The sequence below is a fragment of the Melozone crissalis genome, unplaced genomic scaffold (assembly GCF_028551555.1).
Source record: "Melozone crissalis strain CALT ecotype California unplaced genomic scaffold, PUWL_Pcris_2 ptg000106l_1, whole genome shotgun sequence".
NCBI classification, from domain to species: Eukaryota; Metazoa; Chordata; class Aves; order Passeriformes; family Passerellidae; genus Melozone; species Melozone crissalis.
In genome coordinates, this window is record NW_026535883.1 from 3,819,305 (window position 1) to 3,832,958 (window position 13,654).

At 43.0% G+C, this 13,654-nt stretch overlaps 1 protein-coding gene across 3 annotated transcripts in view; it reads left to right on the forward strand.

The window, feature by feature from the left end:
* The window catches only part of RUNX2 (RUNX family transcription factor 2), a 147,334-nt gene extending 134,224 nt beyond the window's left edge, over positions 1 to 13,110 (forward strand). For all 3 annotated transcript variants that reach the window (XM_054291694.1, XM_054291696.1, XM_054291695.1), the window contains one exon: positions 12,632 to 13,110. In XM_054291694.1, coding sequence (XP_054147669.1) covers positions 12,632 to 13,110 — 479 coding nt within the window. The remainder of the gene's footprint in view (positions 1 to 12,631) is intronic.
* The last annotated feature ends 544 nt before the right edge of the window (positions 13,111 to 13,654 follow it).

Here is a 13,654-nt window from a genome sequence, read left to right on the forward strand (position 1 = left end):
CAAAGGGATTTTTTTTGTTTGTTTTTGTTTTCATTTTGATTCCTGCTAAAAGCCAACCCGTGTTGTTTTCTTTTTTATGGGTGAAGAGGCACGCAGGGAGGATCGAAGCAGCGCCGGAGCCGAATTGGGAGCCACTGTATTAGATTCCAAAATTAGATAGGAAGCTGGGTTTAAGGGTAGTCCAAACCCAACCAGTTCCTCATTTGGCCTGGCCCATGTAGGTGGGCCAGACTGGTTTGGAGCTGTTTTCTGGACAGGCTGTTTGCCCGTGGAGGAAGCCATTCCAGCCGCAGTGGGGCTGGAGCCGGCGCCTGGTGCTCAGCCGGGCCAGCTCCTGCTCTCACTGGCCTGGGCTGCAGATGCACTGGAGGCTTGGTTTGAGGCAATTCTGCTGCTGCTTTCTCAGCAGATGAAGGCAACTGAAGGTGCTAATTCAGGCTGAGTTTGTATGCATCTTTTTTATCTCAGAAATCAGGATTGCATATGAAATTTATTTCAAGTCAAGTTCTCTTTGCTCTGACTTCCACTTTTTGTGTGTCTTCACCCATTGAAGAGCTTATAAAAAATGTCTGTTGGGTTTTGCCTTTAATCTTTGTAACTTCGCAACATTTTCCAACAAAGGATTTCATAGTATTTTCTAAACTGTACTACTAACTTTTGTCATTTGGCTAATATGAAGTATTGAAATATACATTGTATAGTAAGTAAAATTTACACAGGAAAGATTAAATTATTTCCCCAAATTCACAAAATAAATCAATCGCAAAAGCCAGAAAGCATTGTATCACATTTTCCCCGTGCAGCAGATTTAATGGTTAAGTGGGCTTTCTATTTATTCCCAATCACTAGTGCTGATCTGAACTTAAAATCCAAGATACCATATCTGAGATAAATCTCTACTGATGGTCTAAAGAGCTGCTAGTGGTATAGCCTAAGGGGCTGTACATCAAACAGCCTCCAGCATGTTTATGGTATGAGCTGTTACAGACTCAAGTCTGTTTCTTTTTCTCATCACCACCTTCCTGGGAGGATAAAACCCATATTCAGACTTTACACTATGGAGAAGAAGCATTTATTTAGAGGTGTTCAGAGTTGAGCTGGTTTAAGCTACAGCTCAGCTGATGAATGGGGATGCTGTGTAGACCATCTTATAATGGATTGAAACTTTGCTTACAGTATTTCGCCTTAATTTAATAGGAAGTTCAGGTTAGGTCTGAAAGGAATGAAAAAAATATACAGAGGGATTTACACAGCTTTTATTAAATGAGATTGAAAATTGTATGTTGTTAAAGTGAACATAGGAAGGGATACAGTGCCTCTAGCCCTGCTGTACAGCTATGTTTAGCTGTGTTCTGCTGAATTTTGTGGCAGCTTGGTATCTAAACAGGCACTGAGTGCCTAAATCCATGGACTGAAACCTCTGTAGATCTTTACACAGCTCAGTATTTTTGACTCTTAGCTACGAGAGCAGCAGCTCCAGCAAAAAAAGACCAGCAGTTGTGTGCAAGGTTTTCCTCCATCTTCCTGAAGCTCATGGTGATGGTCCTGCAAGTCCTGCTCTGTGGCCATAGAGCCACAGCTTCGCTCCTGCCATGCCAAGGTTGTGACATCCCTGAGCTGTTCTCACTCTGCCCCATGACATGGGAGCAGGATTCAGCATGGTGCTCACCTATGGCTCTCCCCACAGGGCTCCTCTCACCCTGAGCCTCCTGAAATTTCCTTGGCCAGTGAGTCTTGAGTCATGCTGATGTGTTTGACCATTTCATCACAGGGCCCAATGTCACTACTGTTTGTGTTACTTGGGGGAAATGCATTCTCACTATAATGGAAAAAACTCTGTCCGTCACTGGGTTATTTTCCACTGTTTTCACTGCAACAGCATTATTGTGCCTGCTGCTAAAATCCTCAACCTAAGATGGAAATGCCTCCCTGGTATCTTCTCCCCTCTCCTTTCTCCAGTAGCCAGAAGTCCCATGGGCTCAGTGCCCTCATCCCCTCAAGAGCAGCTGCCCCTGCACAGCCCCAGCTCCCAGCACAGGTAGCCGCCTTCCGCTGCCTCCGCAGGATCAGGGGCGGCTGCTCTCCCTCTGGGGACACGGGGCTGCGTGCTGGGCAGGATCAGAAATCAACATCACGGCCCTGCTTGTGGACAGGGACCGAGGCTGAAAAAGCCCTTTGAAGGCAGAAGTTATTTTGGAGGAGAAAAGTATGGTTTTAATTGTTTAGATGAGGGGGTTTCGTGTTTTATGGATGTCTGGGGGCTGGGGAGGTGCTCTTCTTTCTCTGTGTATGATATTGTTCAGGGCAAAAAAAAAAAGAATTATCTACATTTGTGAATTTAAATTTTTTTGGCCAGAAGTGTAACGATTTGCAGGGTTTGATTTTTCTCTGGGAAAAAAAAAAAGAAAACAGAGCGTTTTGAAAAACAAGGCCGAGTAACCAAAATATGTTTGTTTTTGTTTAAATCGTTCAGTAGAGAAATCGTCTCTTGTCTATTGTTAAGAGCGAGTTTAAATCAAAGGCAAGTTCTACATATTCTAAAATATACAGACAACTCTTTGAAAGCAAAGCCAAGCCAAACTTTAAAAGAGACCTTCTCCTTGATGCAGAAGTTTTCAGTTAGTTACTGTGCCGGGGCTTGAGTGGAAAGAACCAGCCTGAGAAACAAATGGCAAATCCGTGTTTCGGCAGCGGAAGCCAGCAAGAGCATCGTATTAATAGCACACGAGACCTTTCCACAGCCATCCTCGTCCAGGGCTTTTCCAGCAGCAGTGAGGAAAAGCCTTTGCAGTTCGTGGGTATTTTTTTTGTGTTCACATTTGGCTGTGGAAGTTTGAAGCGAGCGAATGGAGGGCCTGATCCTCGCATGTTGGGTGGTCCCTCCCACCGCAAATAACCCTATTGGAAACAGAGGGACTATTTGTGGAGTCATTTGTTTGTCAGGAAAAGTAAGGTTTGTAGGATACGGCCCAAATTAGCAGCCAAATTCCTGGTTATTTTCTCGTGATAAAAAGGCGGGTATCTGTTGCAGAGATGCACGTAGCATGTCTCCAGTTCCCATTTGAACTCCTGCCACTTGATCTGTGCTTCTTCCCACTTCCTCAGCTGTGCAATTATTCCACAGTAGCTTGGATGAGCTGGGTTCTTTCCTCCTGCCTCTGATCCTTTTCTGTTCTGTTTGGGATTGTTCTGCTCTCTGGTACACATCAGTGAGAGCACTGGCAGTTGGTCTTGAGCTTTGGTTCCAAGGACAGCAGGCACGTGATATCCACTCCCTGCCTGGCAAACCAAATACACCATCCCACAATAAACCCTGCTTTTAGTATGGCTTGGGTACAGCCAACCCCATCCATGGCATATCCTCTCCTGAATCCAGCATTTTCCAGGAGATTAACTTAATGGACAGTTTATCACTGAGTTGTAGCTTTTGGAAGGGCAGGAAGGAAAGGGAAGGATGGAAAATTTGTAAGGGAAGGAAAAAATTGCTCCCACAGGTTACCAGACAGTGGGCACATGCCCAACCCATGCAGGCTGGCACAGGCAGGACCACGGCTCTGCTGATCCCATGTGAGCTTCACAGATGCCAGGAGAGCTTTTTGGGAGCTGCAGGAATGCAGGAATGCTGATAGTAGTGTCCTTATTTGGGGGAGGAGGAGTGCTCTTGTTAGTTATATTATTTTGTGACTCCCTGTTTTGGTAGCCATAAGTCATTAGTTGGTTTTAATTTTCCTTTTTTTCCCCCCTTGAAACTGAAATAAGGACTGAAAGGGAACAATTTTCCTTCTTTTTTTCCTCTTTTTTTTTTTTTTTTTTTTTTTTTTTTTTTTTTTTGGCTAATCTGAGGCACACTGCCACATCTGAAGCCACTTGGCTTATTATGGATTTCATGGAAACTGATTCCCTGAAAGTGTTTCCATATGTGTGTTCCCAATATATCCCATCCTTTTCTAAATGGGAGTACAAACTCGCACACTAGCTGGAAATGGCTTCAGGATGTGACAGAGAAGTCATATGACTGGAGTGGCACTGTGTGTGGCCCTCTCTGAAAGACACGGTGTCCTGTGTGCTGGCTCCTATCCTACAGTAGATCCAGTTTCAAAGAATATCTTCCTTCACGGCTTCTTAAAAACTCTTAATCAAGAAGCAGCAAGGAATCCTCAGTCCTCGGGAGAGATGTCCATTAGTTGAATAAGATGCGAAAGGAAAATTTGGATAGGGAGGGAAAAGGAGGGGTTTAAAGGGTGAAATAACAGAGCAATGCCAAGGGCTTCCCCCCCTTCCCTGTCCCTGCAAAACATAGTTCCTTTGTGTCTGCTAGAGGATCAGATGGTATTTCTGAGTTAGTAGCATGCAGTGGAAAAGTACAATTCATTACAACATTGGAAACAAATATTTATACTGGACAGTTAAGGCACATTTTTCTGAAAAGAAGAAAAAAAAGAAAAAGGAGGAATAAAGTAGCCTGTGAGCCATGATGTATATTATCTTCCCATTCACTGGATTTACTCAGGATTCCTGTCCCGCTGCTCTCCATCGCGGTGCCTGCTCCGCAGCCCTGTGGTTTCACCCCCTTGCTGTATACAACACTCTGAGGTTGCTCTCCAAGAAAAGCCTCAAGTGCTCCTGCTGATGCCTTTGGGCTGGCGAAGAGCAGTGACTGAAATTCAGGCAGGAGAGGTTGGGGAAGAGCGAGCGGAGAGCGCTGCGCTCTCGTGTGCATGTTTGTGCCACGCGGTGCTGCAGAGCTCCTGCACTTATTTCCAGGAAACTTTATTTACTCTTTGGTTCCAGTGCAGCCCGTAGATGGCCTGAGACTTTAAACAAGCAGGGGGCTTTTGATACACTGCCAGTTCCTTTCCACCCAAATCACCCATGACAGCTCCAGACTGGAGTCACTGAGATGAGATAGCAAAGGCTGAGAAGTTCAGAGGCTCCCCATCACACCAGGTCAACAGGCATCCACGGGTGGCAGGTCATAATCACCAACCCAGGATCTATTTCTGTAATGTGACCATTTGTCCCCCTCCTGTGGTTCTCATTAGGAAGGTTTATAAATCCTGAATAAGTGAGGCAACATCTATGAATGAGATGGTGGTGGCTGAAGCTTCCACAGCTTCATTTCTGCTCCCAACAGTCCATCTAGAAGGGGTTGGTTGTGATGTTCCCTAAATTGATGTTCCCTAAATTTTAGATGAGTTATCTCTGGGAGTGCAGAGAGCAGCCACCTGTGTTTCAGTGCTTAATGTCACCCAGCAGACCTCAGTGCCTTAAGGAAAGAAAGCAGCTTCCTGCAGCAGAAAAGTGAGGGAGCAGGATAGGTAATGACAGAGTCCAGGCTGAAGAAATGCAGAGAAACTCCAATTTTGGTGTTAAGCAATATAACATCTCTGTTTGAGAAATGCTCTCCTTTATTTGCACGAGTGGTACTTTAATGGCCACTACTAACTATGTTATTTATGGCGTGTTTCTCCCAGCAAAGGGCTTAGGTGCAGCACCATAAATTCAATGAAAACATCCATCTGCAAATTAATCTGTGGCATTTTAGGTGCCAAAGACCTGTTACCTAAATACCAGGAGGCACCAGTGTGCAGTTTACTGTGTGAACTGGGGTACTGAGGGACTGTGAGAAGTGATGCACTGGAATTAGGGTCTTGCCTGCTGTGTGTGAGGCTCTGAAAGGGTTAAAGTGTTCCTTCCTCCCTCTGACTTTTGTGAGGCTGCTGTGCTTAATAATGTTGCAGTTTAAATGGTCCCAACTAGGCCTTGAAGTTAACACCTTGTTGAGGTGAAGAAAAGAGGAGGGGGGGCAGTTCACACCTTTTCTGCAGCTATTGTTTGCCAGGAGACCTTTCTGGGGTGACCTGGAGGGGGGGGAGGAAATTGAGAAAAAAATAATGTCAAATGCTTTTTTACTTTCTTTTCTCCTGAACTAAAGGGAGGGAAAAGAGCATTTAAAAACATATCATTTCCTATGATAATTGGTTCCAAAAATCCAGATGACACATGCTCATCCGGAAAGCAAACCAGGGAGGGAGAAGCCCGGTGCATCATTTCTGTGATGCTGCATGGCCCTTGCCCTCCCAGCACTTACACACTCGATGCTGGATGTGTGGGAGGAATGTCCCTGAGCTCCTGCACGAAGCTGAGCACCAGGGTATGTTTGTGAGATCAGAACCTAATAGCTACAGGTAGGAGTAGATACAGGAGGAGGTGTTTTAGGGATCCCTGGGAATTGCAGTCCCAAGCTCCATTCTTCCAGAGGGAAGGTACAGCAGCTTTGGAGAGACAGAGGCTTGCCTGGAAGAAAGCAGGAGGATGATGCTGTGTGTGATTCAATAAACACTTATTAGCAGAGTTTGTCTGCTAATAAGTGTTAGTCTTGTTCTCTTATAACAGGGAACAAGAATTTAACAAAATGAAGAGCAAAGTAACACTGTCCCCCTTAGAAAGAAGGATAATGGGGGAAAACCCAAAGAGATCCAGATGGAAAATAATCACTCCCCCATTAAAACACACTGCAAAGAATCCTTCAGACTGGCAAAACCAGGAGCTCAGAAATTAGAAAATCGCAGTCCTTACATTGCCTGTGCAACGTTAAATCAGTCTCGTTCTGCTTACGCATTATATTACAAATTTTAATTACAGGATCACATGATACTTTTCCCACGGGATTCCTGTCTCATTCAGTGCACAGGATGGACAGTGCTAACTTAATGAGCAGCTCTTCAATATTTTGTTTGCTTCTTGTTCTTTGCATTTCCTCAGGCCTTGCTTATTGCAGAGCATTAAGTGCTGCTCTGAAGAAGGAATCCTTAATTTCTTGCTTGGCTTTGCTCTAATATTTCTGCCATAGCATTTGTATACAGTTCACTGCAGTGCAATATTCCCAAGAAAAGAAAGAACCCTCTTTAGAAAGAGAAATGAGACTGACCTTAAGGTCTCATGTTGTTCAGTGCCCCCTCTGTGTGTCACCTACAGCACAATTTCAGTTCTGTCTGTGTCCTTGCATTCAGACCTGTGATCCCGTTGGCTTCAGCTGCAGCTGGGAATGTTTAGCACACGTGCAAATCAGAAGCCAATATCTTAGCTGCATACAGAAAATGAGGGAAGTGAAAATGGGATTTGGAGACATTTCAACTGAGTCATGTAGGAGCCATGTGGCAGAAACATATAAAATCCAGTTAACTCAGGAAATAATTGGGTCTCTCTCGCCTTGTTCATTTCACCCCTTCTGATTTCTTGGAGCAGTGGATCTGGGGAATATATAGACAATGGTCTTGTCTTTTCCTCAGCTCAGATGCATCTCCAGAGGTGGCCAGCTTGGGCCGGTTAATGAGAAAGGAATAGCATCTTGTGTAGCTGAATGCTTTGTCATAGCACATTTGGAGAAATATCTTGAATGCTGGTGTTCCCAAAGTTTCTCACTCTTCACATGGTAACCTTAATAATATCGCTTTGTTTGTCTCTGGTTATGTTTATAGTTTCTCAGTTTCTAAAAAAAAGCAAACCCCAAATAACCCCACCTTCCCAAATTTTACTTTGCAATGTTATAGGAACTCCCACATTGCCTCCTTTCAATCAGGGTCTGCCATCCCAAAGAATGGAGCCGTCGATGGACTGATCCTTCTTAGGCTGGCATGGGAACAGGTGGCAATGTCCCTGTGTTTCAGCAATGTCTGCAGAAAAAATGCTAGGACTTGTGACTCCTGGATTTCATTCCAGTCTCCAGACAAGTGTCTTTGTAGGGGCACAGACTTTTCTGCCCATTTTTAGTCAGAGTGCTTATGATTTGTTCATATTTGGCTGGATTTTCATGACAACATCTCTCACACAAAAGCCACTCCTATTCCAAAGTTCAAGTCCTTACTTCAAAGCATGGAACTGGTACAGCTTTTCAAAGGAAGGCTCCTCAGAGTTTAAGATTCGTAAAACAATGTATTTTTCCCAGCAGAAGAGTTTCAGCTGAAATTTTAAAAACAAATAAATGCATAAATCAAAATTTAGCCTGAGACAGACGCCCAGCATGGACAATTTCAGCCAGAACATTTAAAGTTTGGCAAAGCTGTAAGAGACTGAAATTGTCTCATCATGTGAAGTGTGTGGCATGTTTCATCCAAGGCGATATTATCAGCTGTAAGTAATCCAGGCTGTGCTTATAATTCAGAGACGTAGATGTTGGGAAGGAAAAAACTATTTTAATAGGTCAATTAGTACAATGTCTCAGCCTGAATTGAACTGTTGAACAAAACCCCACAAAACCTAGTTTCGACTTCAGCAAATGTCTTAACACTGAAGTTCCCTGAAACACAAGGGAATAATTTAGCTACTGGTAAATAAATTTAACTATATGTTGCTGAATTTCCTGGAGACAGACTGTTCAGTGAATACAGAATTACTCTGGTTTTCGTGCATCGAAAGATTCTGCATTGACTTGATGGGCTAGAAATTTCCCTATGAAACATATGTAATAACTCAAGGGGACTTTTTTTTCTTTTTAGTGACCATTTATAGCATTAAAGAACAAAACAAATTGTAATATTTTTAAGTTATAAATATATCCTGTAAGTCTTTAAAGTAGATGTCAGCTGGCTGTACCTACAAGGAGTTAATCTGTCCGCAGTACATTATGATCTTTAATAATTGGGAATGATTGACCAAAGTGCTGTAAACCTGACAGAAATTTGTTGCCTGATTTTCTGCAAACCACAAGTGCAGCTTATTAATTGAGACCTGAGCATTAATTGGCACTAGCTTGCATCTCTAAACTGCAAGAGAGAAATGACCTTGGCAAACATGCAGCTGTGAATGGTGGAGCTGCAAAGCTGCAACAGGTAAAATTGGGTTTTCAGCGCGAACACAAAACAGTTTGAGCTGGCTGCTGGCAAATGCCCAGGTCTAGGGTTTTTAATGAGGCTTTTGCATCAAAATAAGTGAAGCCACATGGAATTTTAATTGTTCTTATTCTAAATATGAAACACACTGGAGCAGTATTCTTGAATCTGGGATCTTAGCATATATATTGGCATATTAACATGAGCTTTTCTGTTCTAAACATTTAGCTCTCAGAAAACTAGAGTGCCAGTCTATGTTAGGAAGGAATCAGATTGGAAAATTTAAAAATTGTTTAACCTGGACTCATTCAGATGTAAAATGTTTAGGTTTTTATTTTCAAAAATACATATTTTTCTTTTTTTTTTTTATTGTTAAGCCCAGTCAGCTGATGAGACTGTAAAGGAGAAGATCAATTGCTGTGCTCTTTGATGTGTCCCTCTTTCTGGTGGCACAAAATAAAGTCTGTTCTCTTTATACAAGTGTTGTTTTGCAATGTGGTGCCCACGATGTAGAGCAGAGGGTCTGTGCTTCACCCATTTAGTGCAAGCTATCACGAGAGTGGGAATTCACAGATGCAAATGGTTTTCTTGATCTGACAAAGGAAAAATTAGCATAGAACTTTAATCCTCCTGGGGGGAGGAATAAATAAATTATTATAATATTATAGTTATTATATACTTGCACTGTCATGTTACCATATTGCTGATCCACATCATTGTTTGTGCACAGCTGGATATACAAAGATGGGTGCCATACCCAGTAGAACTACTTCTCTTCCCAGCCCAGCAAAGAGCTTAACATGTATAAATGAATAGGAGTCTGGGGTTTCCAAGTTCAAACCAAAATCAGCCTTAACATAAGGAGGTAGCACAGAGAAAGGAGGAGAGTGAAAATGCATCAGCAAGATTGAACATCAGTGAGGGTGGCAAGAAGCTGAGATTTAGAGATGACTTTTTAGTAGGTTTCCCTTAGAAATGAGACTTTAGAACAGAGAACTTTTTCTGATCTTTAAAAATTATTTTACATAATGGAGATACAATAAGGCTGGGAACAAATTGCGGCCTGTGCAGGGAGTTATGGAGACAGCAAAAGGCACTTGGGCAAAAGGGGAGTTGGAGAAGTGAGCATGCAAGGAGCTGTGCAGACACAGCCATGAGTGAGATTAGTCAGGGTTATGGTTGTTTGGCCTTTGGGTAAATGCAATTGTGCTTTACAAGCAACAGTAAAAACAACAAGTGTGGATTTACTAGGGTACATAAGGAGGTCTGCAGCCTCACATTTGAAATGCCTACGTGTGGTGTGCACATTCCCAGTCATTCCACACAGACATAATCTCTTGGCAGCACCATGCAGATAATGTTTGGATCTAGCTCTGAAAGGGAGATTGCCTTTTAATGTGTAAAACTATGTGGAGACCTTTGTATTAAGAAAAAAAAGAGTATTGGTTGCAGAGAAACCAAAAATACCAATGCTCTTCTACACCCTTAGACTCGCACCAATTCCACCTTTGATTGTAAAAACCTTGTTTAGCTTCTATCAGGGTAAACCAAGAGCAACTCTGTTCATGCTGGGAGAGATGCAATAACAATAAATAAATAAAAAAAAAAAGAGAATAAGCAGTAGCAGATTGAAAGTCAGTATTTTGAGCAGCTGGGGAAATTATGTTCTAACCTTATATTTCCAGATACGTATCAGACCTGTTCACAATATAAAGGATAGTGTTCCAAAATTACAGCTTTGAATCTGGGTGGTATTGCCTCTGGCTATTGTTTGCAGTTGGGAACGAAAGAAGTTGCATCAAGTAGTAGAGTGTTTGCTATAAAGGTACAAGTTATATTACATTCCAGGGAGCTGTGGTTGGAGGGGTTGATGATGGAGACAGACCCATTCACCCATAGGTCACTGATCCAGCCCCAGATAAAGATAATAGTAATCACATTGTCATCAGAGTTTGGAATGGGCTTTTACTGCCCACTTATAGTTCTGTGCTTAATATTGTTAGAGATGGACGATTATAATCCCCAGGTTTCAGGCTGATTTGGAGGCTTGGCTGGCTGTGAGCCAGTTCCTCCAGTCTGAACCCAAACTGCTCCTGAGCTTTGCCCCACTGCTGCTTTTAGATATGATTGTAGGCGTGGGTTCACTGAGCTGGGAGGACAGGCCAGAATAATGATCTAAATTCCAAAATGTGCCACACAAGGTGGCAGAGGCTGTGGGGTCTGTTGCTTACAGCAGAGTGGACCAGGAACAGAAGGGCTGGAAAGACCTTTCTGTTACAAAGCAATGTCAGCAGGGCAGATCTGAAGCCTGTCTACAAGGAAAATCATTGCTTCATCTAAAACTGAGGATACATAGAACATTTCACTGTTTAGCACATCAGTTTGACTCTAGAAGATGCCATGTTTTCCTTTTAGTTAAGTCAGGTTCAGCAGACTGACAAAGAGGTGAGTGAACCCTTGGATCTGCAGGGCTGCAAAGCTGTAGGAGTGTCAGCAGGAAGTGCAGGAAGGGTCCATTTGATTTCATAATTTCCCCCCTTTATTTACCCCCTGCTCTTTTCAGCTCTCTATAAATGTATGTGTCTGCTGCATACTGGCCATTGCATTTGCCTCCTCCTGCTCTGTGCTTCCTCATTAGGCTTTCCCTCTTTCCCTCTGTCCTTTTCCCACACTCTCTTTGTTTTCCACTCTTCTGGCTCTCAGTACGAGCTTTCACCATCTTTGTCTTCTGCTCCTGTCCATCCCACAATCTCCTAAGCACATCACCAAGCTAACGTTTGCTTTCCAGTTCTGCTCCAAAGCTTTGGGTGTTTGATGTGGGATTAGAAATTAGCCAAAATGAGTTTACCCATCCCTGTTTTGCGTTAGACTCCAATTCACAGCGTTACCATCCAGACGTTCACAGTAGTCATAAACTGTGTGGTCTTTTTTTTTTCAACCAGACTGCAGAGACTACATACGAAAACAAATTTTTTTTCAATGGCAAAAAGAGTGTTGGGCTTATAATTTTCCATCAACTTCTCTGAAGAGTAAAATCTGCATTTTTTCTATCAGCTTAATGGCCTTGTCCGTCCTTCAGATGCAGCAAACTGTTTTTTGGCCAAAGGAAGCAGCTGAGTGGATTCTCACCTAAATAAATTGTTTTAAGGCAAGAAGTGGGTCTTAGTCACCCCCAGTGTAACTCTCCTGGTGTCAGTGGTGCAGTTAACTTGGTGTTGCCAGCTCTTGTAGCTTTACTACAAGTTGCAAAGTGATTTCTACTTTTCTGGAAACCCCAGCTCCTGACAGCCTGTGCTGAGGTGGGAATCTCAGCTATCGTGTGCAACCAGACCTGAGTTTCTCAAGAGGCTCGAGCAAAAAAACAGAGACACATGACCCTCAAAACTCTGAAACCAGAAGGCAAATCAACTCCAAGTCCACCTTTGTTTTTTGGCTCTTTTTTAATCTCTACATTTTATCAAATTTTTGTCCCCTTTATTTTTTGACTCTTTTCCAATCTCTTGATTTTTGAGATTTTTTTTTCCCTTCAACCTGACTCATGACCTTTGAGCACTTCAGGTTGGCAATGCTGCTCCCTCCATTGGCATCAGTGGAGTTAGACCAGGGATGAGTTTGGCCCAGCGCTTCCAGAAGACAGATGTGTGACTGTTCCTTGCAATGTGTTGCTTGATATGATCTGCTGTTCTCTTGGGGGCCAAAAGAAGTGGGTTATCTTAGAAAAATAAAATTCTATCATCACGTGATACAAAAAATGGTATTTACAGAATTGTTTTCCCCCATCTTTTGTTATAATTTTTTAGGTGCTTCAGAGCTGGGCCCATTTTCAGATCCCAGGCAGTTCACAAGCATTTCATCCCTCACTGAGAGCCGCTTCTCCAACCCACGAATGCACTATCCAGCCACCTTTACCTATACACCGCCAGTCACCTCAGGCATGTCACTGGGTATGTCCGCAACCACTCACTACCACACCTACCTACCACCACCCTACCCCGGCTCTTCCCAAAACCAAAGTGGACCTTTCCAGACCAGCAGCACTCCATATCTCTACTATGGCACTTCGTCAGGATCATACCAGTTCCCCATGGTGCCGGGAGGGGACCGCTCCCCTTCCAGGATGCTCCCGCCATGCACCACCACGTCCAACGGCAGCACACTGCTAAACCCTAACTTGCCCACCCAGAGTGACGGGGTGGAGGCGGATGGCAGCCACAGCAGCTCCCCAACCGTCTTGAATTCTAGTGGCAGGATGGATGAGTCCGTTTGGAGGCCGTACTGAGATTTCTTCCGTAGCCGGCCCGACCTCCGCAAGCCAAAAAAAAAAATTCACCAAACCACCAAACGGTCGACTAACTACGAAGTGCCTGTTTTTTGTTTCTTTTTTTTTAAAAAAAACCAGATTTTACCAATATGTGCAACTGTGTAGATGGGATGATAATGGCCATAAATAACACAAGAGTTACCAACATACCACAACCCATGTTTCAGATTATGTGAATCAAAGCACATATTTTCTTTTTCTTTTTTCCCCTTGGAAGCATTTTACCTTGTTTTATATTTAAAATGTACTTCCTACACACACAGACACAAAAAAAATCACCCCCTCCTTTTTTTTTTTTTTTTTTTTTTTTTTTTTTTTTTTTGTATTTTTCCTTCTATTTTTTTCCCCTAGAGTTTTGTAATAACTAGTGAGTACTTTTGCCAACAAGGAGAGAACGGACTCCCCGGCTATCAGGAGAAACATGGTGATGCAAGGCAAAGGCTGCATTCTCTTTTATTTTAATAGAAAGCCAAAACTAGCCATGAACTCCAGATACAGTTGC